Source organism: Sciurus carolinensis, chromosome 1, assembly GCF_902686445.1.
Source record: "Sciurus carolinensis chromosome 1, mSciCar1.2, whole genome shotgun sequence".
NCBI classification, from domain to species: Eukaryota; Metazoa; Chordata; class Mammalia; order Rodentia; family Sciuridae; genus Sciurus; species Sciurus carolinensis.
This window is the reverse complement of record NC_062213.1, coordinates 157,657,584-157,685,197: the sequence shown is the minus strand read 5'-3', so window position 1 is coordinate 157,685,197 and position 27,614 is coordinate 157,657,584. Positions and strand designations below refer to the sequence as shown.

The 27,614-nt window shown below is 41.8% G+C and overlaps 1 protein-coding gene across 2 annotated transcripts in view; it reads left to right on the top strand.

Moving 5' to 3' along the window:
- Pgm1 (phosphoglucomutase 1) overlaps window positions 1-27,614 on the top strand; it is a 64,133-nt gene that overhangs the window by 23,118 nt on the left and 13,401 nt on the right. Inside the window, exons 1-7 of one of the 2 annotated variants that reach the window (XM_047555544.1) lie at window positions 6,287-7,005; window positions 13,536-13,698; window positions 14,024-14,170; window positions 15,629-15,754; window positions 17,620-17,810; window positions 19,572-19,726; window positions 22,619-22,734. In XM_047555544.1, coding sequence (XP_047411500.1) covers window positions 6,706-7,005; window positions 13,536-13,698; window positions 14,024-14,170; window positions 15,629-15,754; window positions 17,620-17,810; window positions 19,572-19,726; window positions 22,619-22,734 — 1,198 coding nt within the window. In that variant the 5' untranslated portion in view covers window positions 6,287-6,705. Of the gene's footprint in view, window positions 1-6,286; window positions 7,006-13,535; window positions 13,699-14,023; window positions 14,171-15,628; window positions 15,755-17,619; window positions 17,811-19,571; window positions 19,727-22,618; window positions 22,735-27,614 lie in introns of those variants that run through there. The other variant, XM_047555551.1, reaches the window with a different exon arrangement.

The window sequence follows — 27,614 nt, the reverse complement described above, 5'->3', positions numbered from 1 at the left end:
TAGAGCGCTAATTTCCAGAATATATAAAGAACTCAAAAAACTCTACACCAAGAATACAAATAATCCAATCAACAAATGGGCTAAGGAAATGAACAGACACTTCACAGAAGAAGATGTACAAGCAATCAACAGATATATGAAAAAATGTTCAACATCTCTAGTAATAAGAGAAATGCAAATCAAAACTACCCTAAGATTCCATCTCACCCCAATTAGAATGGCGATTATCAAGAACACAAGCAACAATAGGTGTTGGCGAGGATGTGGGGAAAAAGGAACACTCATACATTGCTGGTGGGGTTGCAAATTAGTGCAGCCACTCTGGAAAGCAGTATGGAGATTCCTCAGAAAGCTTGGAATGGAACCACCATTTGACCCAGCTATCCCACTCCTTGGTCTATACCCAAAGGACTTAAAATCAGCATTCTACAGAGTTACAGCCACATCAATGTTCATAGCTGCTCAATTCACAATAGCCAGAGTGTGGAACCAACCTAGATGTCCTTCAATTGATGAATGGATAAAGAAACTGTGGCATAAATATATACAATGGAATATTACTCCGCCATAAAGAATGATAAAATTATGGCATTTGCAAGCAAATGGATGAAATTGGAGAATATCATGCTAAGTGAGATAAGCCAATCTCAAAACACCAAAGGATGAATGATCTCGCTGATAAGCAGATGATGACACATAATGGGGGGTGGGAAGGGTTAGTGTTAGGGTTACGGTTAGGGTTAAGGAGGGTGGCAAGAACGGAGGAAGGAAGGACTATAGAGGGAAAAGAGGGTGGGAGGGGTGGGGGGAAGGGAAAAAATAACAGAATGAATCAAACAACATTACCCTATGTAAATTTGTGATTACACAAATGGTATGCCTTTACTCCATGTATAAACAGAGAAACAACATGTATCCCGTTTGTTTACAATAAAAAAATATATATTTGAAAGAAAATGTATCTGTACTGAATATATACAGAGTTTTTGTTATTCCCTAAAAAATAGAGTATAACAACTGTTTACATAGCATTTATATTGTGTTAGATATTATAAATAATCTAGAGTTGATTATTTATAATAATAGGTTGTATGGAAACACAATGCCATTTAATATAAGGGACTTGAGCATCTGCAGGTTTTGGTATCCTCGGGGGTTCCTGGAACCAACCTCCAGCAGATATCAAGGGAGGACTCTATTAGCTCATTCAATCACGACTATAAGAAAAAAGTGAGATAGGGGAACTGTCATTATCCCATTTTACAAATGAGGAAATGGAAGCACAGAGAAGTTAAATCACTTGTCCAAAGTCATGCAGGTAGTCATTGGTAGAACTGAGATTCAGGTTCTGTGAATCTGACTTTAAAGATCATTCCCTTAAATATTAGAGTATACTGCCTGCATCTAATGGGTTAAACTTGTAGTACCTTCCAAATTTTCTTGAATGTTCCATCAGTGTTTGCAATTTTGATAAAAATCCTCTTACCCTGTTAAACTTAAATTGCCAGTCCAAGTAGGTTATGCAACTGTTTATTATAAACTGCAACCACAAGGCAAATAGATAAGCTAATACCCCAAATTTCTTAAATGTACTTAAAATACTAAATATACCTAGATTCCCCCTAAACTTACTCCAAAAATATTATTAGGATTAAACATCCCTGATCCAAAAATCTGAAGGCCAGAATGATCCAAAATCTGAAACTTTTTGAGCACTACCATGACACCGCACATGGAAAGTTCCGTACCTGACCTCATGTGCCATGTCACAGTGGAAACACAGGTGCACTAAAAATAATGTATAAAATTACTTTCAGGCTATGTGTACAAGGTATTTGTGAGATATAAATGAATTTCATGTTTAGACTTGGGTCCCATCCCCAAGATATATCATTATGGAGAGGCTTATATTCCAAAATCCAAAAATACCTGAAATCCAAAACACTTCTGGCCCCAAGTATTTCAGACAAGGAATACTCAACCCATACTCTTAAGTTTGATTTATCATCTGTACACCATGAGATATACTTCATCCTTTCTATGCTTTATTCTAAATCTGTTTAAAAATGACCACTTTAAAAAAAAAAATCTCTTACCCTAGTAATTAGGAGTTACCTTTCCAGTTGAATTGGGGTGACAGCGTCAGCTGGAGGAGACGCATCTTGGCCAGAGGTCTGGATGTGGAGCACCCTGATCCAGAATACCAGTGCCAATAGGTAGTCTCAAGTGACCTGTGTTCCCAGCACATCTTCCTAATTCCCATGTCTGAATCTGAATACCAACTTGAGAAGAGCCATCTGACCTATTTTCTGCTTGATTCTATTCTGAATTTTCTTCTGAAAAAATACGTCAGGGCCACAATGTATGGATGATCCAGAGTTGGATCCTGCCCAGCACTCCTCTATCCTCACCCTCCTCTGCTGTCAGGAACAATGCTGTGAATATTCTCATGACACTGCCGTTTTTGCCCTCCGGCTGCCTCATTTGTCTGTCTTCCTGGTTCGAGGGCTAACTGAATCTGGGGAACAGTTCTCAGATGGGGGACAGTTCTCAGAGAAGAAAAAGAATGAGTAGAAGACACTACATGTAGACGGGGTCAGGATAAAGAGGTCATTCCAGAAGACTCTTCATATTTAGTGGAAAAAAGCAACAGTGCCCAAACTGGCCCAAGGACCGAGGGCGAAGCTGTATGTACATGGCCAACAGACAAATAGTGCTGGACAGGATCACATTGACCGGGATCCTTAATGTCACAGCTGAGGAAGAATGCTTTTTTTTTTTTTTTTAATTTTTAGTTGTAGATGGACACAATACCTTTATTTTACTTATTTGATTTTTATGTGTTTTGAGGATCAAACCCAGTGCCTCACACATGCAAAGCAAGTGTTTCACCACTGAACTACACCCCAGCCCCAAGGATGTTTTTTATAAGCGCTGGTTAATCTTTTTCAGTCTCTCCTTTTGCAAGCTGTCTGATGCACCACCACTGGCCATTCAAAATTTCCAAAAACATGGGTTTAGATCCTTCCTGCTTCCCTTTTCCATAGCCCCCCAGTGCCTACAAAATAAACTTCACTATGGTTCATGTGACTTGATAGTCTTACTCCAACTTCTTCAGTCTTGTCCCCGTCCCCACAACCTCTTGAAAGCCACAATTCTGTAAAGGTACCTCTAGGACAGTACCAAGGCCACCACACCATGGTGACTTCTTTCTGACATGAACTTCTTGAGAAAAAAGGCCCATCCATCTTGTTTCTATTCCCCACCCACATTCAGAATGTGCAACAAAATCATAACTTCATATCTTGACATCATTTTCTAGTTCACAGAAACTTGCCTTGACATATGGTGAGGTAACCTTCACTGAAACCTTGTGAGGCAGATATTATTTTATGATCCCACTTTAGAGATGAAGAAACAGGTTGGGAGAGGTGAGAGGGCTGGTTCCTCAACCTGTGCTCTCCCCACAGACTGCAGCTCCTGGGGCTGGCATTAGCTGCATGCTTAGTTACTGTTAGCTGGAGAACTGAATGACTGTTTCCTAGCACTGGGGTACTTAGGTGAGCATCCGACGCCATCACCAGGGTAACCCTGCTGCTGTTAGCCAACTTAGTAGCCTGCTTTCTAGTGCTTGTGTCCAGAGATAAGGTCAGCAGCTCCATCCCCTCTGCCCATTCCGCTGACAATTCCGAAGAAAGAGCTCTTGATGTGAAGAGGTGAACCCACTGCACCCTGGGTCCAGCCCTCAGGCAGGGCCTAGGATCCCAGTACATATTCATTGACAGAAAGGATTGGCGAGTCTATAGCTTCTGCTGCATCCCACTAGGAAAGCATCTTTGCTGATCAGGACAGGAGCCGTCTTTGCAAGGCCTGGAGCTGGGAGTGAAGGGGTTCATAACTCTGCCATTTGTGAAATTGATTGGACCCAAGACCAGTATGAAAGTTCCTTGTCTGCAGGGAGTAATCCTTAAATCCCCCATATGGTTTAAATGTAATTTGTGTCATTGTGAAGGAGTACTGGCAACGCAGGCGAATTCATTAGGCCAAATTGGGCTCGCTATGCTCGACAGTAACGTTTCTGAAGATGAAGTTCAACCTTTGCTGGAGAGCTAAAACAAATGAGTTTCTTAATAGCTGTCCCACTTAGTCCGTGCGTCTTAGGAAGCTTAATGTTTTTAATGCCTCTTCTTTTTTACCATACTTCACAGTCCATCTACCATTGCTGCTTCTGGTAATATTTTTATATGGGGTTGAGTTCTATGGTGTCCATAAAATTATGCCTCAGCCCAGTTTTAGAATAGAAGATTTCTAGGGTAAGGGCTGTCTTTCTGGTTTCCTTTTGCATACTGACAAACACCAGGCCCAGTTTATGCACTTGTTGTTGTAGCTCCAACTTCTGTGGAAAGTAGCAGGGACATGCTGGCATGTGATGTGTTGGGTGGGCAGAGAGGCTTTGGTGGGGGATGTTGGAGCACTTTTGTGCCTGGGTACCCCAAATCTACCCTGGAGTTTTGAGATCTCATTAGGAAAACTGCCAATAACATGGTTGTTTGTTCTATAATTCCAATGAGGAGGTTACTGAAGTAATATTTCATAAATCTGAACCTCTTATTGAATAGATCAAGACACACACATCAGCCTGATTTGCAAGCCTAGAGAAAACTTGGTGCAGAACATTAAAAATATGAATTAAAAAATGCATTTGTAGCCAGGTGTGGTGGCATACGCCTGTAATCCCAGTGACTCCGGAGGCTGAGACAGGAGGATGGAGAGTTCAAAACCAGCCCTAGCAGTAGCAAGGTGCTAAGCAATTCAGTGAGACCCTGTCTCTAAATAAGGTTCAAAATAGGGCTGGGGATGTGGCTCAGTGGCTGAGTGTCCCTGAATTCAATCCCTGGTACCAAAATTAAAAAAAAAAAAAATGCATTTGTAGCACATTGGAAAATCATGGGTATGGAAGCCATTGATAAAGTAAGCTTGCTTTTAAGCTTAATTTCTAAAGAATTTTACTTTTTAAAACTAAATCAGAGCCCCATATAAGCTATAAAAAGTAGCTGTGTTTTGACTGGCTGGTTTTCAACTTAATAGGTGTGTCTTGTGAATTGTTTTCCTCTCTCCAGGTGTTCCCTGTACTTGGGCCAGCTCCATTTGTCTTTTGAAAGGGACCAGGCCCCCTTACCAGAAGCCTGCTTTCTGCATGAGTTCTGCTGGTCTTGTGCAGAGCAGCCCCAACACACAGGGATGTTCTTCCTGGAGAGGACAATTGGCTGCCCCCAGAGCCTGTCGACTGTCAGAACTTGCTTGACACATTAGTAGAAAAATACTCGGATTTTGTTTTTTAGGGATGATTCACTTTTCCCTTGAAAACCTTGACTCATCATGTCAGACTCCCCAGACATGCCGTATGACTAGTCCTCGTGCAGTTTTGAAGCATCCTTAAGTTTGCCAAGACTTTGACAACAGAGCTCCTTAACTGGCAACTTGTACTGACCCAGATAAAGAACACACATGTATATATTTAAATGGATTATTAAGAAAATTTCAGGGTTCACATGGGATTGGATACTAAATTTATTCAGGTGAAATGTCTTTAAACATTTTAGGTTCTTCAAATGAAGAAGACAAATCTACTTCACTAAAAATGTTTCCTTGAAAGTCAAGTCTAGGGGCTGGGGATATAGCTCAGTTGGTAGAGTGCTTGCCTTGCATGCACAAGGTCCTGGGTTCAATCCCCAGCACCAAAAAAAAAAAAAAGAAAGTAAGAAAGTTGAGTCTATTTAAAACAGAAAAAAATAAATTAATCTTATGTTCATATTATTTTTCTAAATAATAATTTCAATCAAACTTCATGCACTCAGAAAAATATATATTTTTCCCTCTTTCTGCTTCCATTTTTCAAGGATTTGGTGCATCCTCATCCTCACTTTTATGTAAATTTCAGGGAATGACCAAGCCCTTGATCACTCAGTGCCTATTTGTAGGGGGTCTGTTCTTCCAGAACTGAATGCTCTTCAAAATTCTTGGTGGTTAATGAACAAACCCATTCCATTAGATGATTTCCCCCTTCTACCTGGGATTGCATGTGGGAAGTAAAGAATCCCTTGGGTATCAAAATGACAGTGATATGAGAAAACCAGAGGTCACTGAGATCCCTCACATCCATTTTAAGATTGACCTTTAACTTGCTAGATGGCACAGAGCAACTTTAGCAGCAGATGGCTTCAGTGTTGAGTGCCCAGAGGCTCCAGTTTACAGGGTGACAGCAGCAGTGAGAGCCACACCAGGTGTCCTGTCCATGAACCTGCTTCTTGGAGCTGTGGCTGCTCCAAGAGTGGAGTCTGGCAGCCAGCTGGTGTTTGTGACTGAAGTCTGCCGTATGCAGCACTCGGGCGCTGTCTCTGCCCTCACGGGAAGCGAGGCAAAAATAATTGAAGGGTATTTGCCTTGGTTGTGTGGGTAGAAGTATCCTCATCAAAACAACTTTGAAGGTCTGCTTTGTGGGTGGGTGTGGATGGGCATGTGTTGCATAACTTTTTCACAAGGGACAACAACCACAAAGGACTAACCACGCGACCTCATTGAGAGAGATCGTCCAGGCAAAACCTCTGTCAGTTATCCAGGCACTATTGCAGCTTCGGGGTGGACAGACTACCTTGAATCTTGAGGATCCTTGACTACTTTCTGGACAGGGGGTGGAAATGAAAGATGAGCGATTTTGAAGAATGGATTTCTGGGACATATAGAAAAATGGAAGAAGGTCCTCTGCCACTGTTGACTTTTGCTACAGCTCCCTACCACGACCAGAAACCAGGAACGAGTGGATTACGGAAGAAAACCTATTATTTTGAGGCAAAGCCATGCTATCTGGAGAATTTCATCCAGAGTATATTTTTTTCCATAGACCTAAAAGATCGCCAGGGATCATCACTGGTGGTTGGTGGAGATGGACGGTATTTTAATAAATCCGCAATAGAAACAATAGTGCAGATGGCAGCTGCCAATGGGGTTGGTATATGATAAGTATTGCTATGTCTCTGGCTCTCCAAGTAACCTCTTGATTTTGCAGAAATATACAAATGTACAAAGATGTATGTAGTATCTATCTCACTTCTATTAACATTCAATTAAATTCACTGTGACTTCAGAGATTGAATGTTGTGATAAGCCTACAGAATTACATTAGTTCCATTGGGATCTGGGAATGTAAGTTCAGCTTCATCTGTGTTGTGCTCTGTCACTGTTGCTTGAAAAGTACCTGTTGCTTTTTAGCCATTTAAAGCACACTCCTGGCCTTAAGCTTTTGTGTCTACATTCTAACTAGCTTCAAGGGGCACCCTTGTCCTACATAAGGGGACTGTGATGAATGGCGGAGAGAGGAGGGTTTGGTGTTCTTTCAATGGCTTCCTTGTTGAAGTTCAGTCACTTGTCAAACAGGAAAACAAAAGCCAGGGCATGCTGTTGTTGATGGATCCTAGTAGTCAAGCAGAAATGCACGGAGGGGATTGGAAAATGTTAGGTGTGAGCCTTCCAAGCAGACCTGTTACAGAGGGACCTACTTATAATGACCTCGGACACAAAGAAGTCCTGTGCGGGTGAATTTGTGCAGCAGGGTAGAGATAATAGCTCCTGTAAGACAGTAATGAAAGTAGGCCCTGCTGAAGCACTGCAGCATGAAAAGGCATGTCGACTGGATTGAGCAAACCAGGAGGAATTTTGCACCTAACAGCCCTCATCTTGGTGACCTAGTGGTTTGCACAACCCACTCATCTACAGGAAGGTGGGCATCAGGATGTGGCTGTTTTTCTTCTGTGGGACCAAAAAAATATTTTTAGTGTTTTGGATAATGCTTAGCAAGAATTTGGAGCACACAGTCCTTCAGTACTTGTACATTTTAAAGTCTGTTGTGTTTCTTTTCTTGGAAGAGATCCTGGTTCTGAGAACGTAAAATTCATCCTTGCAACCACATTTGTCAGGCATTCATTTTCAGTCTATTTTAATAATGTGCCACACAGGTGTGTTTGGCAAAGCCAAAATTAAAACAAAACAAAAAAAACTAATTTAAAAGTGTTTGTGGGTCCTATTGTTTATAATGCAAGATTACCTTTGATACTGGTTCAGAATCTGAATGCCTTTCATGTAGAAATTGCTGATAAAGCACTCATATGTGAAATTATTATGAAGCATACACATTTTTAAGATAAAACGTGACATGTCATAAATTTCACCTTTGGGGAGAGCCGCATAGGAACAGTATTAAGATGCTTTTAATCTTTCGAGAGGGACAAATGGAACATTATTTTTCCACGTGTATCTGGGCTATTGAGGGAATCTGGTACACTGTCCCCTTTGCTGTGATATATTTGGCTTCATTTCATCTTTGTGTGGAGCTGAAGGGTGTGGAAGAGGTGGTAGGAATGTGTAATTCAGGCAGACCCTATAGACGTGCTCAGATTTACTGTCTGAAGGTTTGCTAAATAATACATTTAAGGGATAATAATTGACTAAATATGTAACTGCCTATTTGCTAGAGCTGCTGCAGCCCAAGCAGTATTTTCAAATCTTTTCAAGGACATTTGTTATTAAGAATAGTGTTACATTTAAAGCAGTCATGCTGGCCACCTGAATCTTTTGAAACCATTAGCAGACTGATAAAGCACTTTAATCTGATAAAAGCTGTGAAGGTCTAAAGGGTTTGGTTTCTCCTTTTTCTAACATATCTGACTATTTTAACTTCCATTTGGTTGTGAATAGAGTTGCAGGGAGGATAATTATTGCCACAGATTTTGGCAAAAAGCAGTGTTCCTCACCTTTGTCAGTACTCACTCTGCCTGTGAGCTGGAGCTGATTTGTGAAGGATTCTCAGGCTGGTGAACTAAATGGAGACCCTTTCATTATCCCCTTTTGGTATACTTTTATCTGATGGAGTATGGAATATAATCAGGCTTCCCTGAAAGTTTCTCTTTGTTCTTATTTGCATACATTTTAATCCACCAAATAAGACCTCAGTGGGTCCTATTTAGAATGTTGATGTGTCACTCTGTCCCCAGAGCTCTAAATTTAGAGAAACGGTTGTGAGTAGCAGGACAATGGAACTGGAGCTTGGTGTTTGAGGAAACATAACAAAATACCAAGCCCTGTTCTCAGTGAAGAGAGAATTGAATGCTTTGCTCCCTCCTATGCTTGACTGGAATGTGGGCAACAGGAAGGTGCCCTTCTGGTGAGGAAGGGAGTAGCAGGAGGGGAAGGGACCACCCAGAGGTTGTGTGGTGAGGGACTTCCAGCTCCAGCCTGGGGATTCTCTCTAGCATGGGAGCCAGGGAAGGTGACATACACATAACATTAGATTTGTCATTTTAACAGTCTCCAGTGTATAGTAAAGTGGCATTACTTACATTTGCAGTTCTGTGAACCATTACTACCATCCATCTCCAGAACTTTTCCATCATCCCAAGTAGAAACTTGCACAGTCACTCCCCATTGCCCCTGCCTCCAGCCCCTGGTAACCTCGATCCTACTTTCTGTCTCTGCATTTGCCTGTTCTAGGTCCCTCATTGTAGTGGAATCACCTACTGCTTGTCCTTTTGAGTCTGGCTTATTTCACTTAACATGATGTTTTCAAGGTTCATTCTTATTGTAGCATAGATCAGAATTTCATTCCCTTTTTGAATTTTTAAAAGAAGATTTATCCCATATATGTCCTTCCATTTACATCCATATCCATAGATAGCAATGTCATCTTTGAATGGTAACCAATTTTTAAAAATCTAGTTGTAGTAAAAACATAATAAAATCTATCATCTAAGCCATTTTAAGTGTTTTAAGTTCAGCAGTGTTTATTGTAGTCACACTGTTGTGCAGCAGAGGTGTAGAACTTTTTCCTCTTGCCACACTGAAACTCTCCAGCTGTTGAACAGCTCCCACTTCTCCCCGCCCCAGTCCCCTGGCAACCACCCTTCCTTTCTGTTTCTGTGAGCTTGTCTCCATTAGGTACCTCACTAAATAGAATTCTGCAGTATTTGTTTTCTTGTGACTAGCTTATTTCACGTAGTTTTATAAAGACCTTGAGTTTATTCATATTGTAGCATGTGATAGGGTTTCCCTCTTTTTTTAAGTCTCTCTCCACTTCTTCACACTTTCCCTCTCACTCAGTCTGTGATACCCTCAATTGGATTTTATTCTCTTGCAAAGCTGAATCATACTTATATGTATAGGCAGCGTCTTGTGTAGCTATCCGTTTGAGGAAAGGTGTTTGGGCTGTGTCTACCTTTTGACTATTGTGAATGATACTGTTTTGAGCACTGATGTGGTTTGTTTGTTGGTTTGTTTGTACCAGGGATTGAACCTGGGGTGCTTAGCCACTCAGCAATACATACAACCCTTAAAAAAAGATTAGCATGATATTTGCCATCTTTTTAAAAATCTAGTCTTTTTGCTTCATCATGACCATAAACAGAAGACTGTTTATTGACTCTTTTTTCTTTATTCTTTTTAGTTCTACATGACAGTAGCATGTATTTTGACATACCATACACACATGGAGTATAAGTTCCCATTCTTGTGGTTGTATAGAATGTGGAGTTACACTGGTCATATATTCATATATGAACATAGGAAAGTTATGTCTGATTCATTCTACTGCCTTTCTTGATCCCATCCCCCCTCCCTTTCTTGCATCCCCAGCCCTCTTTGTATTTTATTTCGAGACAGGGTCTCATTGAGTTGCTTAGGGCCTTGCTGAGTTGCTGAGGCTGGCTTTGAACTTTCAGTTCTCCTACCTCAGCCTCCTGAGCCACTGGAAAGCATTGGTGTTTAAGTGTCTGCCTGAGTTCTGTTTTCAATTCTTTTTTTTTTTTTTACTTTTAAAAAATTTGTTCTTTTTAGATATACCTGACAATAGAGTGTATTTTGACATATTATACATACAAGGAGCATAACTTATTCTAATTAGGATTCCATTCTTGTGGTCGTACATGATGTGGAGTTTCACTGGTCATGTATTCATTGCTGTCAATTCTTTAAGGATATATTTAGAAGGGGAATTTTGGATCATGTGGTACAGGGAAGGGTTTTGAATAGAGGGATACAGAATTATGTTTAGAAAGTTGAACTAGGTGGTCCTTCGTAGCTGTGATGGACTCAACCTAGTAGAGGAAGGGAGGTTCAGGTGAGAGGGAGGCTTGGAAGTTTGGATGGAGAGTTGTTACAATGGTCCAGGCATCTTTAAGGAAAGGAGGGTCATGGAACAATATTGTCCCTATGTCAGATTGAGGTGTGATATTCTGAGGGTAACTCGCAGAACGAGTCTGCTCTGGAAGGGAAGTATTTTGGCCAGTGGTACCCCTTTTAGGCAAGGGAAAGGGAGAGAGGGAGAGTGACCGTGGATCTTCCTTGCCTCTGTCTCTCCTTCTTACTCTTTTTAAAAAATATTTTTAAATTGTCAATGGTCCTTTACTTTATTTATATGCAGTGCTGAGAATTGAACCCAGTGCCTCACACGTACTAAGCAAGTGCTCTACCACTGAGCCACAACCTCCACCCCTCCTTCTTACTCTTACCCTGACACATTGTCCCCTCAGCCTGGGGCTGTTGCTTACTGCAGTTCTCATCGAGGAATGATAGACTTAAGGGGTGACTTGGGTGGGATAACTTAATGTTCATGAGCCTCTCCTTCCACATCAAATATATACAAAGTCTAAGTAAGTTAGTGTGCTCGATGTGCAAAGGCAGTTTTCAGATAATGCCACCAGCCACTGTGGCTGATTAAGTTGCCACCCCTAAGCTCCTCTTATGGAAATTCAGGAAGAGCTCAACCCTAGACTTGTAGTCTCATTACAGCCACAAGAGAAAACTCCTGGAACGGTGAGCTGTCAGTGAACGGTGAGTCAGGAGGTTTCAGTGCCTTCTCTGCCTTGACTGACTTGCTGTGTGGCCTATCTTGTCCCCTTTCCCGCGTCCGCCATTGCACCTTTCCATCAGTGCCTGTTATCATGGGTGTTAGATGGATGTAAGAGTGAAGGAACAGGCAGGGTCTGTGTGCATGGTACTTGGGAAGAGCAAATGTGAGAAGGGACTGAAAGCGTCATGGGATGTGCGGAGAACGTGCAGCTCAGGAATAATCATCAGTATTGACTCTGTACCATCTGCAGGTTCCTCTGGCCTAGAAAGGAGTCTACTTCTAGCACCTATCCTGGTGCTTCCCTTCCCTGGGGAGGCAGAACATAGCAGACACATTAGGGTAACCGCAAGAAAATTTGCTCATAATCCCAGTCACTTAAACTTGAAGTTTGAGTCCAGCTTGGGCAACTTAGGAGACCCTGACTCAAAATAAAAAATAAAAAGGGCTGGGAACATAACTCAGGGGTAGAATGCCCTAGGTTCAATTCAAAGTACCACAATAATTTGTTCAGAGGTAGATGTTGAGAGCCCAGAGGTGAGGGAAATGAGCCAGCTGCTTCTTGAAAGGTCGAGTTTTCACCGACCTGTGTTGGGGTGGGAGGGATGGGGGTAGTGCCAAGCTGTCCAGAAAGACATTCCCAGGGAATCAGGTGCCTCACTGGCATTTTCCATATGAAACACATCTTCCACCATCACTTCCTTTCTTCAACCGTATTTGTCTTAGGTGGAACCAAAAGAAATAACTAATGGAAAATTTTAAAAAATGGAGAAGGGAGGAAACATTCAAACTCCCTCATGTTATATCCTTTTAATACATCCGACCCATCTTCTTTAAGTTCATCAGAGGAACTGACAAAACTTCTTTTACAACTTGGATCATGTTGAAACAGAGGTATATTATTGTCATTAGCAAAGGATGGTTTAAGAGCTAGACTGATGCCATCTGTGAGGGATATAGGAGTTAAGAATACAGCAAAAGACCCAGCTGTTGCCCTTCGATGGCTCTGGCTGGTTTACTCAGTAACCTCTCCAGCATTCTTGTCTTAGGCCCAGGAGGTGACCCAGGTACACCCTAACATGGGTAGGTGAGCCACCACATGAAAAATCCGAGCTTGCTGGGAAAGATAAATTTATGAGATCCATTTCATATTATTCTTGGCATAAAGTTTGCTCTTTTTACTTTTTAAGAATTTTACATAAAAAGCCTTCTCTTTGGGTAGAATCCCTCTAACTAGCTAAACCTACATCCTTTCTCCCATTGTGGACTGACAGTATGACTCAGTTGAATAAAAATGTGGGTCCTTCAGTGTATCCACATTATGAAGCTGATTTGGAAAAGCTCTGTTAGAAATATGCTATTTTTTGTTTTGTTTTTGTTTTTTTTTGCCAGAATGTCTTATAGCACCCTCAGACTACACACTATTCTAAAACTACAAAGTCCCCAAAACTATCCGAAGGAATTGCTTTATTCAATAGTGATAATTCTATTTCAGTAATACGGTGGAGACAGCTGAGCTGTCATTAAAATCTTTTCTGGCCCGATAGAATATTTTCTTTGTCCATCTTCCTGTTGCTCTGGTGTTTCTGTGTGTAGTTCTGGATTTATGGATGTTAAGGTATGTGTTCTGGATTTCCTCTAGATTGGTCGCTTGGTTATTGGACAGAATGGAATCCTCTCCACCCCTGCTGTATCCTGCATCATTAGAAAAATCAAAGCCATTGGTGGGATCATTCTGACAGCCAGCCACAACCCAGGAGGACCCAATGGAGATTTTGGAATCAAATTTAATATTTCTAATGGAGGTAAGTTTGTTGTCATTTTGAGAACAGACGATTTTGTAGTCAATGGGCTAAACCAATTCCTGAAGCCTTGCAAGACCAGGGTTCAGGTTCTCATCTTTTGCAGGGAGGCTGTTCACCTCCTTAGGTTTGGAGAGATGCTTCTCATTTTCTGTGCCTGGATATGAAGAGTCATGCATGAGGTTGTCTTTTAGAAAAATCCTGATACTTTGCTGTCTAAGTGATGCAGTGGTAAATGTGTTAGTGAAGAAGAACTACTGCACTTTGGTCCTTGTTATTTGCACATGAATTGCACAAAATGATCCATTGTTTGCTCTTTGATTTGCAGGTCCTGCTCCAGAAGCGATAACTGATAAAATTTTCCAAATCAGCAAGACAATCGAAGAGTATGCCATCTGCCCTGATCTGAAAGTGGACCTTGGTGTTCTGGGCAAGCAACAGTTTGACCTGGAAAACAAGTTTAAGCCCTTCACAGGCATGTTTACTTTCCTCCTCTTCCTCCTCTGTCCTGTTTCCAACTTGAGTGGTTTTCCTTTCAAGGTTTTATTCAAGTTGGTCTTCAGCTTTGGAAAGACTGTGGTCAGATTTGTAATAGAATTTGGGGGTCTAGAGATCTGAGCCCTCTGGGCCCTGCCAGTGATGAGCAAGTGGTGTTAGAAAACTCATTTCCAACTCTCCAGGCCTCAATTTCTACCCCTCGACTAGAAGACCTATAATATTACATTCATAGCTAACTTCTGTTGAGCTCTTATTGTGTGCCAAGCTCTTTACGTTCACTGTTCCATTTTATCCTCACTCTAGTCCTGTGAAGGCAGCACCATCAGCATTCACTATTTACAGAGGAGGAAACAAAGGCTGAGAGAGGCTAAGTAACAGACTCAAGGTCACATTGTCAGTGAGTGGTTAAAACCTGGATTCAAACTCAAATTCTTAATTTTAGACTTTTGCTTCTTGTTCCCCTGCCCTAATATTCAGTAAAGTCAGTTAGACCATTTGGACTGCATTGGAACTGCAGAAGCATCTGTGGTTAACATTTTGTTGTTGGTTGCCAAGGTATTGCAATAACTGACAGAATAAATGTTCATAAATTTATTCATATTAATAGAATGAGGATGAAATGGTTGGCAGTGAGACCTGCATTTTGACTTTGCCCTTGTGTATTCTTTCTTCCGAGCTGCAACTTTATGGAGTGCGGTGTTTTTTTTTGTTTTTTTTTTTTTTAACTTACCCATCGAGAGGTAACAGTTACATCCTAATGAAGATAAAATGACACTTTGGTACATCTCAGTGACATTCTTGGGGTTCAGAAAACACCAGCAGTAAGCTCTTAAACTCTTCATGTATTGAAAATTCCCTGAAAATACAATCACAAGAACAACACCACCACTACATTTCTTTACTGGTTTTATTCCATTGACTGTATGTGTGAAAAGTGATTCATTAAAGGACTGTTTTTCCTGCTTTTTACTATTAGGGCCTGAAAAAGAGAAAAGAAAAATAGGCATTATGTTTTACCATTAAGTCTTAATGATAATGGGCCTGAAAAAAAGAAAAAAAATAAACATTATGTTTTCTGTTATCCATGACACCAAAATATACCTGTTATGAGTGCTGCATGGGGAAGCAGCGTGGCAGTGTGGCAGAGCTGACAACCTCCAACAAAAATCCTGTGTGTGCCTGTCCCAGCTGGGTGGGCAGGTCCCTTAACCTTTTAGACTTTCCTTGTCTATTAAATAGGACTAATAACATTTACCTCTGAGGAGAATTATTAGTATTGGATAAGATATCATTTAACAGCCCGATCATATTGGAACTGCTCAGTAATTGTCCTTTTAAAGTAGTTATTTCAGGTTTATAGCAATATAATCATTTCAAAGCACATTTCTAAGTGTGTTTCATTCTTCTGTCTTTTAAATGTTGCTTGTTCGTACAGTGGAAATTGTGGATTCAGTGGAAGCTTATGCCACCATGCTGAGAAACATCTTTGATTTCAATGCACTGAAAGAACTTCTTTCTGGTCCAAACCGACTAAAGATCCGTATAGATGCCATGCATGGAGGTATGACACCTGTCTTTTCCATTGTTCTTCCTTCCTTTCTTTCCTACCCACCCCCACTACCCCCCTCCACTCTGCCTCTTTCTGTTGTGATGCTGGGGATTGAACCCAGGGACTCATGCGTGCTAGGTAAGTGCTCCACCACTGATCAACGTCCCCAACCCTTGGATAGTTTTTGTTGTTGTTGTTTTAATATTTTTAGTCCTAGATGGACACAGCACCTTTTCTTACTTACTTATCTTTATGTGGGGCTGAGGATTGAACCCAGTGCCCCACATCTGCAAGGCAAGCACTCTACCACTGAGCTAAAGCCCCAGCCCCACTTAGATAGTTTTTAAACAGTTATTTTGTAACTATTTCAGAGCAATATTCACACAGATAAAAATCTCATCACTGGCACCCAGAATAGTAGACATTCCTGATGGTAAGCCTGTGTGAAGGTCAGTGTTTCCACATTGAGCCTCAGGTTTTGAATCACATGCACCTGCTGCTCTGCCCTCTTCCTGCCCTTCAGAAGATTCTTCACATTCTTCCTTCACACCCCCATGTGTTTCTGAGGGGGGGGTGTGGCTATTTGCTGGATGTAAACATGCTCCTGAGCCCCACAGTTCCCCTAACCTACCCCCACATGCTCCTTGTCTTAGGAGAGGGCAGGAGCAAGCCGAGGATTAAATTTAGGAACAAGAGGATGTGCATCTCCTCCCTTCTTCCCCTTGGCTTGTGTGACCAGGCCAGTAGCAATGGCAGCCATGATTGTGAACCAGAACCACATATAAGAATGTAAGAATTCCATAGCACTTAATTTGTCTGTGTGTTTTGCAGTCATTTAAAACTTTGGACTCTGTGAGTGGCAAGGATTCTCCCGTGTGTGGAATTCATGCACTTGCTGCCTGGTTGGGCAAGATTTTCTGCCTTTGCCCAGTGCTGCTGGTCTGGGCCTGTGCTACCCTGAAACCTAGCAAGAAAACCTCCTGACAGGCCTGGAACTTCTCCCCTGGAGCCCTTGCCAGCTCTCAGGAGTCCCATGGAGTGGTCTACTTTCTTACTAATAGGGAAGGATTCTTTTATTTTCATCCATTCAACAGACTGTATTAGGACCTTGTTACACAAAATACCACTGTAAATATGTGACTGGTTTCCTTGTTGTCTGTTGTTACTGGTGTTTGTTTGCAGCTTGCTAGAATAGGAATGTAAGAGCCCGGAATCCCAGCTCCCACTTCTTCTGGCTGTGTAGGTTTGGGCAAACGTCTGGGCAAGTGTTCGTTTCCTCTGTTTTCTTATCTATACATTGGAGATGATAGTCATAATGTAAACATTTATGACCTACATGCCAGGTACTGTTCTCAGTGCTTCCTGCCTACTAGCTCACCTAATCCTGGCATCAACCCTTTTACATTGTTGCTATTATCATCCTCATGTTGCAGATGGGACAGGCATAGAGAGATTAGGTAACTTTTCCAAAGTTGTACAGTGATTGGCAAAGCTATGATTTGAACCCAGGCAATCTGAGCCCAGAGTGTGGTCTTTAAAGCACCAAGCTGCACCCTTTCCTGAAGAACTAAATGAGAAAACAGTTGAGGCACCTCGCTCAGGTGCATGGTAAGGCCTTCACAATGAGTAGTTCCCTTCCTTTGCCCATCCTTCTCTTGTGAACTAGCCCCACCTTTCCACCTAATCTCTCATTGTTCCTTTTTCTAGAACCTCTGTCTCAGTCAGACATACCTCTGCACTAGCCCCTGAGTACAGTTTGCATGTTGTCACCGTTGCTCATGCCATTCTTCTTCCACCCTGCTCCCCTTCCCATCCTTACATGCTTTCATCAGTTTTATTTTCTGATTCTTCATGCTTTTATTTTATGCTTTATGTAGTTGTGGGGCCATATGTAAAGAAGATCCTCTGTGAAGAACTCGGTGCCCCAGCAAACTCAGCCGTAAACTGTGTTCCCCTGGAGGATTTTGGAGGCCACCACCCTGACCCCAACCTCACCTATGCAGCTGACCTGGTGGAGACCATGAAGTCTGGAGAGCATGACTTTGGGGCTGCCTTTGATGGAGATGGGGTGGGTACAAGGGCCTTTATGTGAATTCTGATGCAGGCCAGGCCTGATCATGCAGATGGGAAGGTGGGCTGCTTCTGCCAGGCCCTAGGAGACTGATGAGTGACTGCAAGGATCCCTCATCTGACCTGAAGTCAGAACTAAATTATTTGGAAGGAAATAGTAGTGTTGAAATATAACCCATGCCTTTAATTTTACACATTCATTCATATTTACTAAGGGTAGCAGGGTTATTAGGTTTGGGTTATGATGTAATGACTGTACTTCATGAGCTGCTTGAGTTCTAGATGCCTGTTCTAAGGTAAGCTTCTGTTTTTAACTAGTAGCTGACTAATTATTAATCTCTGGGAAAAGCTTTGGTCTTTTACCCATTTACATTAGCTGAATGGTGAAACGATAATCTTTATAGCCTATAGGAAGGCTATATTGAGAAAATCAACATTTTATTTTTTCTCAAGCATTACAATTTTTAGAAATAAATTGTTCTATTTACATTGGTGATCACATAATGACAAAGAAGAAATGTGTCTTATGTTTGTAACCCTGTCATCTCACAAATAGTAGGTACTGTACATGTTTATTAAGTTGAAATTTTATTTTTGTTGTTACTGTTGTTGTGAACAAGCTAGAAGTCACTATTTCCTGAAAAGTAACTTTTCCCATATCAGCATTTGGGGAAACAAAAGCAGTTCATAGCAGATGTTGTCTGGCAGTACATATTTCTGATGCTGGGGGGTTTTCCTCTACTTAGGTAATTGAGTGACACTGTGTATCAGCTAAGCACCAAGGAGCAGTGAAGGTGACAGCATATTTTGTTGGGTTCAATACCAGATCATGGGACTTCCTCAAAGAGATCTGCCTTTGTTTCTCAAAGGATGCCTGGTGACCTATCAAACTATGTAAACAGCCAACATTTCCTCTCTCATGTGTTCTCTCCTCTCCTCTGGGAGAAAGGTGATTGGTTCCAGAGTTTGGGAAAGGTCTAGGAGGTTAAAGTTAACTGGCCTCTGAAGGGAGAACAGAGGATTTGGCGCACAAAGAATTTGTGCTTGTACTTCAATTGGAAACAGTTTTAACTTTTCGGAATGGAGGTGCCTTTGTCCCATTTGCACTGTACAAATCCATTAAAAATAAAATCCAGTGTTTAAAGCCCAGTATGAATAAATATATCAGTTTTAAATTATATAAAACTTCCATGAGAAAGATAGTTTGATTGCTTCAGTAGTTTGATTAAAAAAAGGTCTTCCTTTTAATCAAAAAATTTTTAAAAAGAAATAATATTACTCCGCAATGAAGAATGATAAAATTATGGCATTTGCAGGCAATGGATGAAATTGGAGAATATCATGCTAAGTGAGATAAGCCAATCTCAAAAAACTAAAGGACGAATGATCTTGCTGATAAGCGGATGAGGACATATAATGGGGGGTGGGAGGGGTTAGCATTAGGTTTAGGGTTAGGTTTAGGGTTAGGGATAAGGAGGGTGGTAAGAATGAATGAAAGTAGGACTGTATAGAGGGAAAAGAGGGGTGGGAGGGGTGGGGGGGAAGGGAAAAAAATAATGAATCAAACATCATTGCCCTATGTAAACGTATGATTACACAAATGGTATGCCTTGACTCCATGTACAAATAGAGAAACAACATGTATCCCATTTGTATACAATAATAATAAAAAAATAAATAAATAAATAAATAAAATAAAATACATTCACAATGTAAAAAAAAAAATATTTTTAATTAAAAAATCTCCCTTGTTCCAAAGGATCGAAACATGATTCTGGGCAAGCATGGGTTCTTTGTGAACCCTTCAGACTCTGTGGCTGTCATCGCTGCCAACATCTTCAGCATTCCATATTTCCAGCAGACCGGGGTCCGCGGCTTTGCACGCAGCATGCCCACAAGTGGTGCTCTGGATCGGTAGGTCTCCCCATTCCTGCAGCCCTCCTGTTGAGGGTCATCCTGGGCTTCCCCTTGCCCTCTGCTGTGCCTAGGACAGTTCTCTTCCCCTTCCATTGTAGCCATCTGGTGCACAGTGTGTACTCGGTGTTTCTTATATGAGGGAATGGGGGAAGTGTTTTCAGGATTAGACCCCCTCCACCCCGAGCTCCCTACCACCCCACCTTCCTCCACCTGGCACTTACCACACTGTGTTCTAATAGCCTGCTGGCTTGTTTGGCTGCCCGGCTAGACTGTATATGTCTGCAGAGAGAGGACTGTCTTATTCACCATCCTGTACTCGGCCTGGCCGTAGTGTTCCTGACACGTATAGGATACACACACATACACACACATAACCATCTTAAAAAAATATACATATATATCAATGCTTGAATGCTAATGAATAAATGCACGGATGGTGCTTTCATTGCACTGAAGACAACATTTTAGAGGATCACTTGCCTTTAGCAGTGTACATGGACTTGGAGCAAAAGCTCAATTCTAAATAATTTTAGAGTTTGAACAGAACTGGATTTTCATGCACCTGCACATACAGCAATTCTTCATTTGTCCAAAATCTAAAACAGAAAGCTCAAATAGGTAAAATAGAAAAAAAAATCAGGTTTATATAATAGAAAGAAACCACTGACCATAAACAGTTGATAGCTCAGACTTGCTCCTATATATTTGTCTGCTTAGTATGTATCACTTCATTACATGAAGCCTTTAAAGTAGCTTATGAGATCACAGCTAAAACAATTGAAAAATAAAAAGTAATAAATAACAAGTGAGGGCCAGGGAAAATATTATTAGAACTTGTCAGGTGCCCAGGAAATCTTGCTGAATGAATGATAGTAGAGAATGAATGAATGAATGAATGAATGGTCAAGGCCAGGAAGGAAAGTAGAAGGTATAAATTAGGCTGTTATAACAACAGCTAATCTTCACAGAATATTACTATGTCCTAGACTCTCAGTGCTTTACATATTTTAAGTCATTTAATTCCCAGAGCAACCCCATGAGGTAAATGGCTTTGCGTAACTGCATTTTCCAGATGGAAGACAAAAGGCAAAGAAGTTAATGCAGCTTGCAGCTCGCTCAGGGTCACCCAGCTGGTGAATGACTGAGTCAGGATTTGAACCCATAACCTTAGCCTCCAACTATGGGGCCATGCAATAGCTTCCTGTGAGAGAGGAGATAGCTACAGAATTGGGCTGACCTTACTTCAGCTAGCAAGAAACTAAGGACTAATATCCAGCTAACAATTGATAGTTTATAAAGTGCTTTTGACAGTTTCTATCTCAGTTGATCCTTGTAGCCATGCTTACTGTAAAGAGAAAACTGAAAGTCAGAAGAGTTAGCAGTCTTGTCCAATATCTCACTAATTTGGAGCAAGAATAAGGCCCATGGCTTCTGCCTCTGGATGCTGCATATGGAGTCAAGAACTGGTACGTGGCCACACTATTGTGCTAGCCAACCATGCCCTGGAATACCTTCTGTATCATCCAGGGACAGTCTAATTAAATTTTCTGAAAAATTGATAATTCACACATATACTTGCAACTAAAACATCTCATTCCCCAGAGAAAATTTTATTACTTTCATAGTTTTCAAAATCATATATTTGATTTTCTTCAAATGTTGGAATTCAAGCATACTATTGCTTTGGTAGGAATCAGTCAAGCATTTCCAAAAGCAAATCTCACTAAATTGGTATAATCACCAGGTAACTTTTCCTGTTCAAAGGGACAAGGACTTTCACTTAAAGATTTTATTTTATTACTTATGTATTTGTGTATGTATGTATGTATCTTTTTTCAGTACTGGGGATTGAACCCAGGGCCTTGTGCTTGTGAGGCAAGCACTCTACCAACTGAGCTATATCCCAGCCCTATGTATCTATTTTTGATGCTGGAAGTTGAATCCAGAGGGTCTTACACATGCTAAGCACATGCTCTACCACTGAACTACACCCCAGACCCACTCAAATGTTTTAAATAGTCTAAAGATATAGAGGGAAGAGTAAAGAATGTGTTTGAGGGGAAAGGGGGCCACTGACCAGAGTGGGTAAAACTGGTGGAAATAGGAGCCCCTAGCTGGGCACGAGGGCACATGTCTGTAAATCCAGCAATTCAGGAGGTTGAGGCAAGAGAATCTCAAGTTCAAGCACAACCTCAATAACTTACTGAGGCCCTCAGCAACTTAGCAAGACCCTGTCTCAAAATAAACAAAAATATAAAGGGATGTAGCTAAGTGGTAAAGCATTCCTGGGTTCAATTCCCAGTACCAAAAAAAAAAAAAAAAAGAAGACGATGACGATGACAACCCTGCTGGGTGCTCTCCTTTGGGTCTTTTGATGAGATGAGAGCAACACTGCTGGGAAGCTCAAAGCTGGGCTGTCAGTCATCCTGCCTGTGTGACCTTGGTCTAATCTGAACCCTTTTCCCTCCTCTGTAAAATACTGACCTCCTAGACTCAATATTTATGATTCTGTGATTATAAATGCATCAAAACATCATTCTTTTGTTCTTTATAGAATGGTTATAGATGCAGTCTTTAACCAAGACACCTGGGTTTAAATGGTCCCCGAAACAGCCCTATGTATCTTATTGCTATTGCTTCCTAACTATTAAGGTGTGTTCTGAACTAATTCTTTCTTTTTCCTCTTCTCCCCCTTCCTCTGAATCCTTATGGAATAGCCCACTGCGTTCAAGTTTTCTCCTATGATTTTCCACGAACCTTAGAATCATATACACCTCTGAGCAATGCTAGATGGGACCCTTGATTACAATAACGGTTGCTCTTTTCCACCCTCACCGGGCCCTGCTCACAGTCCTGCTGAGATGTAACTTTGATTTCGTGCCTTTGAAGGGTGGCTAATGCTACAAAGATCGCTTTGTACGAGACCCCAACTGGCTGGAAGTTTTTTGGGAATTTGATGGACGCAAGCAAACTGTCGCTTTGTGGGGAGGAGAGCTTCGGCACTGGTAAGTTGCAGGCCTGTGCTAGCATTTTCTTCCCCACAACTGCCACGTCCAGTGAAAGTTTAGACCGCTAAGACAGCACTGAAATAGCAACAGTAGCTGATGTGTCCTGAATCAAGACACTATTTATTTATAACAACCCTGATGGAGTATACACATTTGAAAAGCAGTGAGCACATTCCTCCAGGACAGCTAATTTTACTTCCAGAGGATCACATCCACTGAGACAGGAAGTTTGGGGGCCTCCTTGGCAGCATGGTCATTGAGTCTGTGGGGATTAAACAGTGATAAACATATTTTTCTTCACTCAGTGGCCAAAGAAACCTTCAGAAATGTTTTCATTTCTGGGAAGAAATATGGTGGAGCAAGTCAGTTTTTCGTTTTTATTTACGGAATTTCAGCACAGCATTAAATCTTTCTCATTCATAGGCCCAAGTTTTCTATAGCTACAAGTTATGATTTATCAAGGCTAAATTAAGGGAGACTATTAGGGTGGAACTAAGTTGGTAGGAAATTAAAAATACATCCTTGTGCATGAGTAAATTGTAGCATGGTGAAAGAGTGTGATTGGGTATACTCCATGTGTGATCCAAGACCTTTAGACCCCACTTTCTATACTGTGGCTGTATTTCTCTCTGCCCAGCCAAATACTGAACTGAACCCTACCCACTCCCTACTACCCCATCCTACCTATATCAATTTTCTTTTCTAATCATCTGTTCAAGCATTTGGCCCTTGCCCACGTGTTGGTCTTCAATCAGGTTGCAAGGTGCTTCCATGGCTATATCTCTTCTATTCTGTCTGCCCAACATTTTGAAGTAAAGGAATTGATCTTCTTGGTCCTGTAGTGCACACTGGCCACACGTTAGCAAAGAAAAGAAGACCCAAACCAAGCACTCCCTCAGCCTGACAGTTGAGTTGCAATTCATGTTAGGCTAAACAGAACAGAGTACTGATTTCCTTTCTTTTTCTACAATTCCAGATTCAGTGTTGGTAGGATGAACTGGTAAATTTGATGCATGTTTACACAAAGTTTTGAGCAATTTAATATCCTTGGGAGAGTTGCAATACTCTTGGGCAATGAATTGACTTGATAGAATTGGAAGATATTAACAAAGATGAATGAGTTTGTGGGTTGAGCGATGTCCACAAAGAATGTTAGATCATTTCTGATAGTTTTAAGTCTTCAACCAAAGAATAAAAGACTACTGCTTAGTCCTTAACTATTTCATAAAGTGTGGATGGTGCTACTTTATTCCTTGAGATACTATATGAATACCCACTGAACCTCTGAAGTGGTCTTTGCCTGTGAAATTCCCCCTGTTAACCAACCCAGACTTGCCTTCTGTCATTCTTCTCTATGGATGAAGATGTCTTTGGAGCCAGGCACTGTTTTGACCCTGTGGCTTCCTGCCCCCACGTACCTATATCAGTGCTGAGCCTGGTGAAATGAGAGAAGTCTAGAATTAGGTTTCCAAGAGTGTGTGCATTTGTGGAAGATTGCTAGTTTTATGAGAGGTTTCTGGGGGTCAACAGAGATTGGGAAACTTGGACTCTACCTCTCTATCTTTGATCTTCACAATGATATTAGCATTTGAATATTCCAGAACATTCTACCATAAGCACTCTTGTTAATACAGTTTTATCTATAGTAACCCAAATATCTTTTTATCTTATTTATTTACTTACTTATTGAGGAGTATATCCAGCCATGTCTTATCCCATAAGCCTGAGTGGGAAGCTTTGGACAAGGACATCAGAACCCCAGCAGTAAAGCAGGAGCCCCTGTACTGACTGGGTGGGTACAGGCCTGAGGGCAGAACAGCAGAAGCTGCTCTGTCTTGCATAGTAGGACTTCAAGAACTAGCAGCAGCTCCAGGCCTGCGTTCTCCAGGCTTCCCTTCTTGCTTCCTGTAGTCAAGGTAACTGAACCCCTGATCTGCATCATGGAGGTGTTGGTGTCCACCTGCCACGGCCCTTGCTGGTGAATGATTCCAAATTCCTTTACAGAGTTTCCCAGGGTGGACGTTAGTGATCCTATAAGCTTTGAAATATTTGAATTCTATAGTTTAGTTGAATGCAAGGTGCTTTATTTCTGTATTTTTCTGAGTGACAGCTGAGGCAATTTCTCCAGAAAGCCTCTTTGACCTTCCAGAGTGGACCACGTTCCCTGATTACTTGTTCTTGTGGCACCACATGTCTATCCTTTGTTGGACTTCCTGTGGCTGGGATTTGACAATTATTTATGATCATTTGGTTAGTATCTGCTGCCTCCACTAGACTATAAGTTCCATGAGGACAGGGGTCTTATATATCTTATTCACTGTTGTGTCCTAAAAGCCTCCTGTAGAACTCAGCATAGAATGCGTGCACAGTAAATGCTTATTGAATGAATGAAAGAGCAAACTTCCCTTGGCACCTTCTATTTGGACAAACAGAATCTTGCTGTTGAAAGGAAAGAACTTTAAAAGTCATTTGATGTAATTTCCCATGTGAGGCTGGAGCCACAAGTGACCTGTCAGTGTTTTCCTGATTAAGCACCCACCTCCTTGGGGAGTCCTCACCTCGCCTCTTGCACTGGGACTGTCATAGGATACAATGCCACCCCTACTCTAGAGTCCAGGGTCAGAAACCCCAAGGTCTTTGCAGTAAGAAATGAGTTCCTGTGGAAAGAAAAGAAGTTTACTTGCTAAGAGTTGCAGAGGAGTTGACTTTAGAACTATCTCACCAAGTAAAACAAACCACTAGCATTTAAAGAACAAGCCTATAATACTGTATAACTAACATTACCAAATACACACCAGTTTGCTTATGATGGAAAAACAGCACCTTTCTTGTGTGATTATCATAACCACAGAGTCTGGGACTTGTCCTCAGACATCAGCATGATATACACCAAGGATAAATGTGTTTTTCGATAGGGAGTCAGAAACGAGGGGCAGACCTGCACAGATGGACCTGTTGCTTTTGGCTAATCTCATGGTGCCATGCTGCTTCCTCCTCCTGACTGGATAGTGATGCACCTGAGTCAGTGGCAGAGGGCAGAGAGTCTGTTCTGTCCCACCATTGCCTTGCCAGGAAATTGAAAGTAAATCACTGAATAGTATAGAATGTCACTATGTTTTAAACCGTTCTTCAGGAAAATGGGAGGCTTGGGAAAGAGTGATAGGAAATCTGGTTGAAGATGAACTTGGTATCAGTTGGAGATGTGCCAGTAAATTATCATTTGTTCAGATCTAAAGGTTAGCAAAATTTTTCCTTGTCTCCCATCTTTAAGTGATAAGGTATTATACACAAGTGATTACTTGAAGAAATATGGATGCTGGTTTAAGCTCTGGGGACAGGACAGTGAGCAAGATACCCTCTCAGAGGGCTCCATGAGTTTTCATCAGGGAAAGGAAGACTGACTTGGCCAGGTCATTACAAATGTGTAAAGTGAAAGGAGATGACACATCAGGTGTCTGGGAGCTTTGTACTCAGGGTACCTAACTTTGTTCTGTGGTGTAGGGTATCAGAGTTTTTGTCTTACCCATGCTGACTTACCTGGCTTTTGAGTACATTTCCCCATAGGTAAACCCCCCTAGGGGAAGATTTCAGCATCCCAGGTCTGGACATATCCCAGACAAAATACCCCAGTAGAATGAGGCTTATGCCCTGGTCATAACTAACTCAGTTAGACTGATACCGGCAGGTCTGTCTCCTCATCTGTGTGTCTTTGTTCATCTCTGAGGGCAAGAGACTTATCTGACCATCTTGGTACTTGAATCACACAGTTTCACGTTGGTTGAGTATAAGGTGAAGTTTGTGTTACGATACCATTGCAGCCCATCAGCCATTCGCTACCTCCCTTCGTCCCTCCAGAGGTGCCTTGTGGAGAGGAAACAAAGCTCCAGAGAAGCAGTGCAGGAGTTGCTGAGTGGAGAGTCTGGGAGCCCCTGGGGACAGCCCCCTGGTGCCTGAGGTGGCTGAGAAGGCCTCCTGTGCCTTCCGAGTGGAGTTGCTGGAGCATTGGAAGGCAAAGAGGACAGGTCAATGGGCAGAGCAGGGGCCTGGCCATTCTGGGGAAAGCCCCTCCTGAGAGCTGACAGGTGACCCAGCACCAGCTGGGGGCACAACACATAGTCTGGAGGGTGGGTATGGTCACAGCGGTTGACAGCAGGACAGAGCAGGGTAAGGTCAGCATCCTGGATGAGGGTGAGTTGAAAGTACTTGCTGGAGATATTAGCCAAGCTGATATGGGTATGTGGGGTGAAAATTTTCAGGCAGAGAGAACAGTGTGTTCAGGGGAATGTGGGAGAGATAGAAATGAGCAGAGAGAGAGGGACAGATAGATGCTGGGACTTTCAGAGAACTCCCTGTAGCTCTTTTTCAGTATCCCCTTCCATAGTCTGTCATTTGGTAGGGGCAGATGCCAGGGCAGCCCCTGAGGTGCCCATGTTGGTGGGTGTAACCTGATCCCTAAGCTGTTAGCTCTTGGCTCCCTTAGCAAGGGTTGACATTTTTCTTGGCTGAGACCCAGACTGTGCCCTGACTGAGCCATTTGTACTTATCACAAGGTGCTGATTAGGCCAAAGTGAAGTGACAGGTGTTTGAAGATGCTGAAGGGGCAGAACGCCCATGTGCTCCGTGGGGTGGGTCTCTGAGCTGGAGCAAGAAGGAAGAGACCCACAGCAAAACCCAGCATTACCTTCACACTGGCTGGGCCCAGCAGTGCAGAGTGTTTGCCCTTTGCTCACACTTAAGTGAGCTTGGCTTCCTTTACTTTTTAAAATGAAAACATAATGATACAAGTTAATTCATGTTCATTTTGTGAGAATAAAAAAGGAGTAAAAAAAAAAAAAAAACTATGTTCCCACTGCCCAGAAGAAAAAACACATTGGATT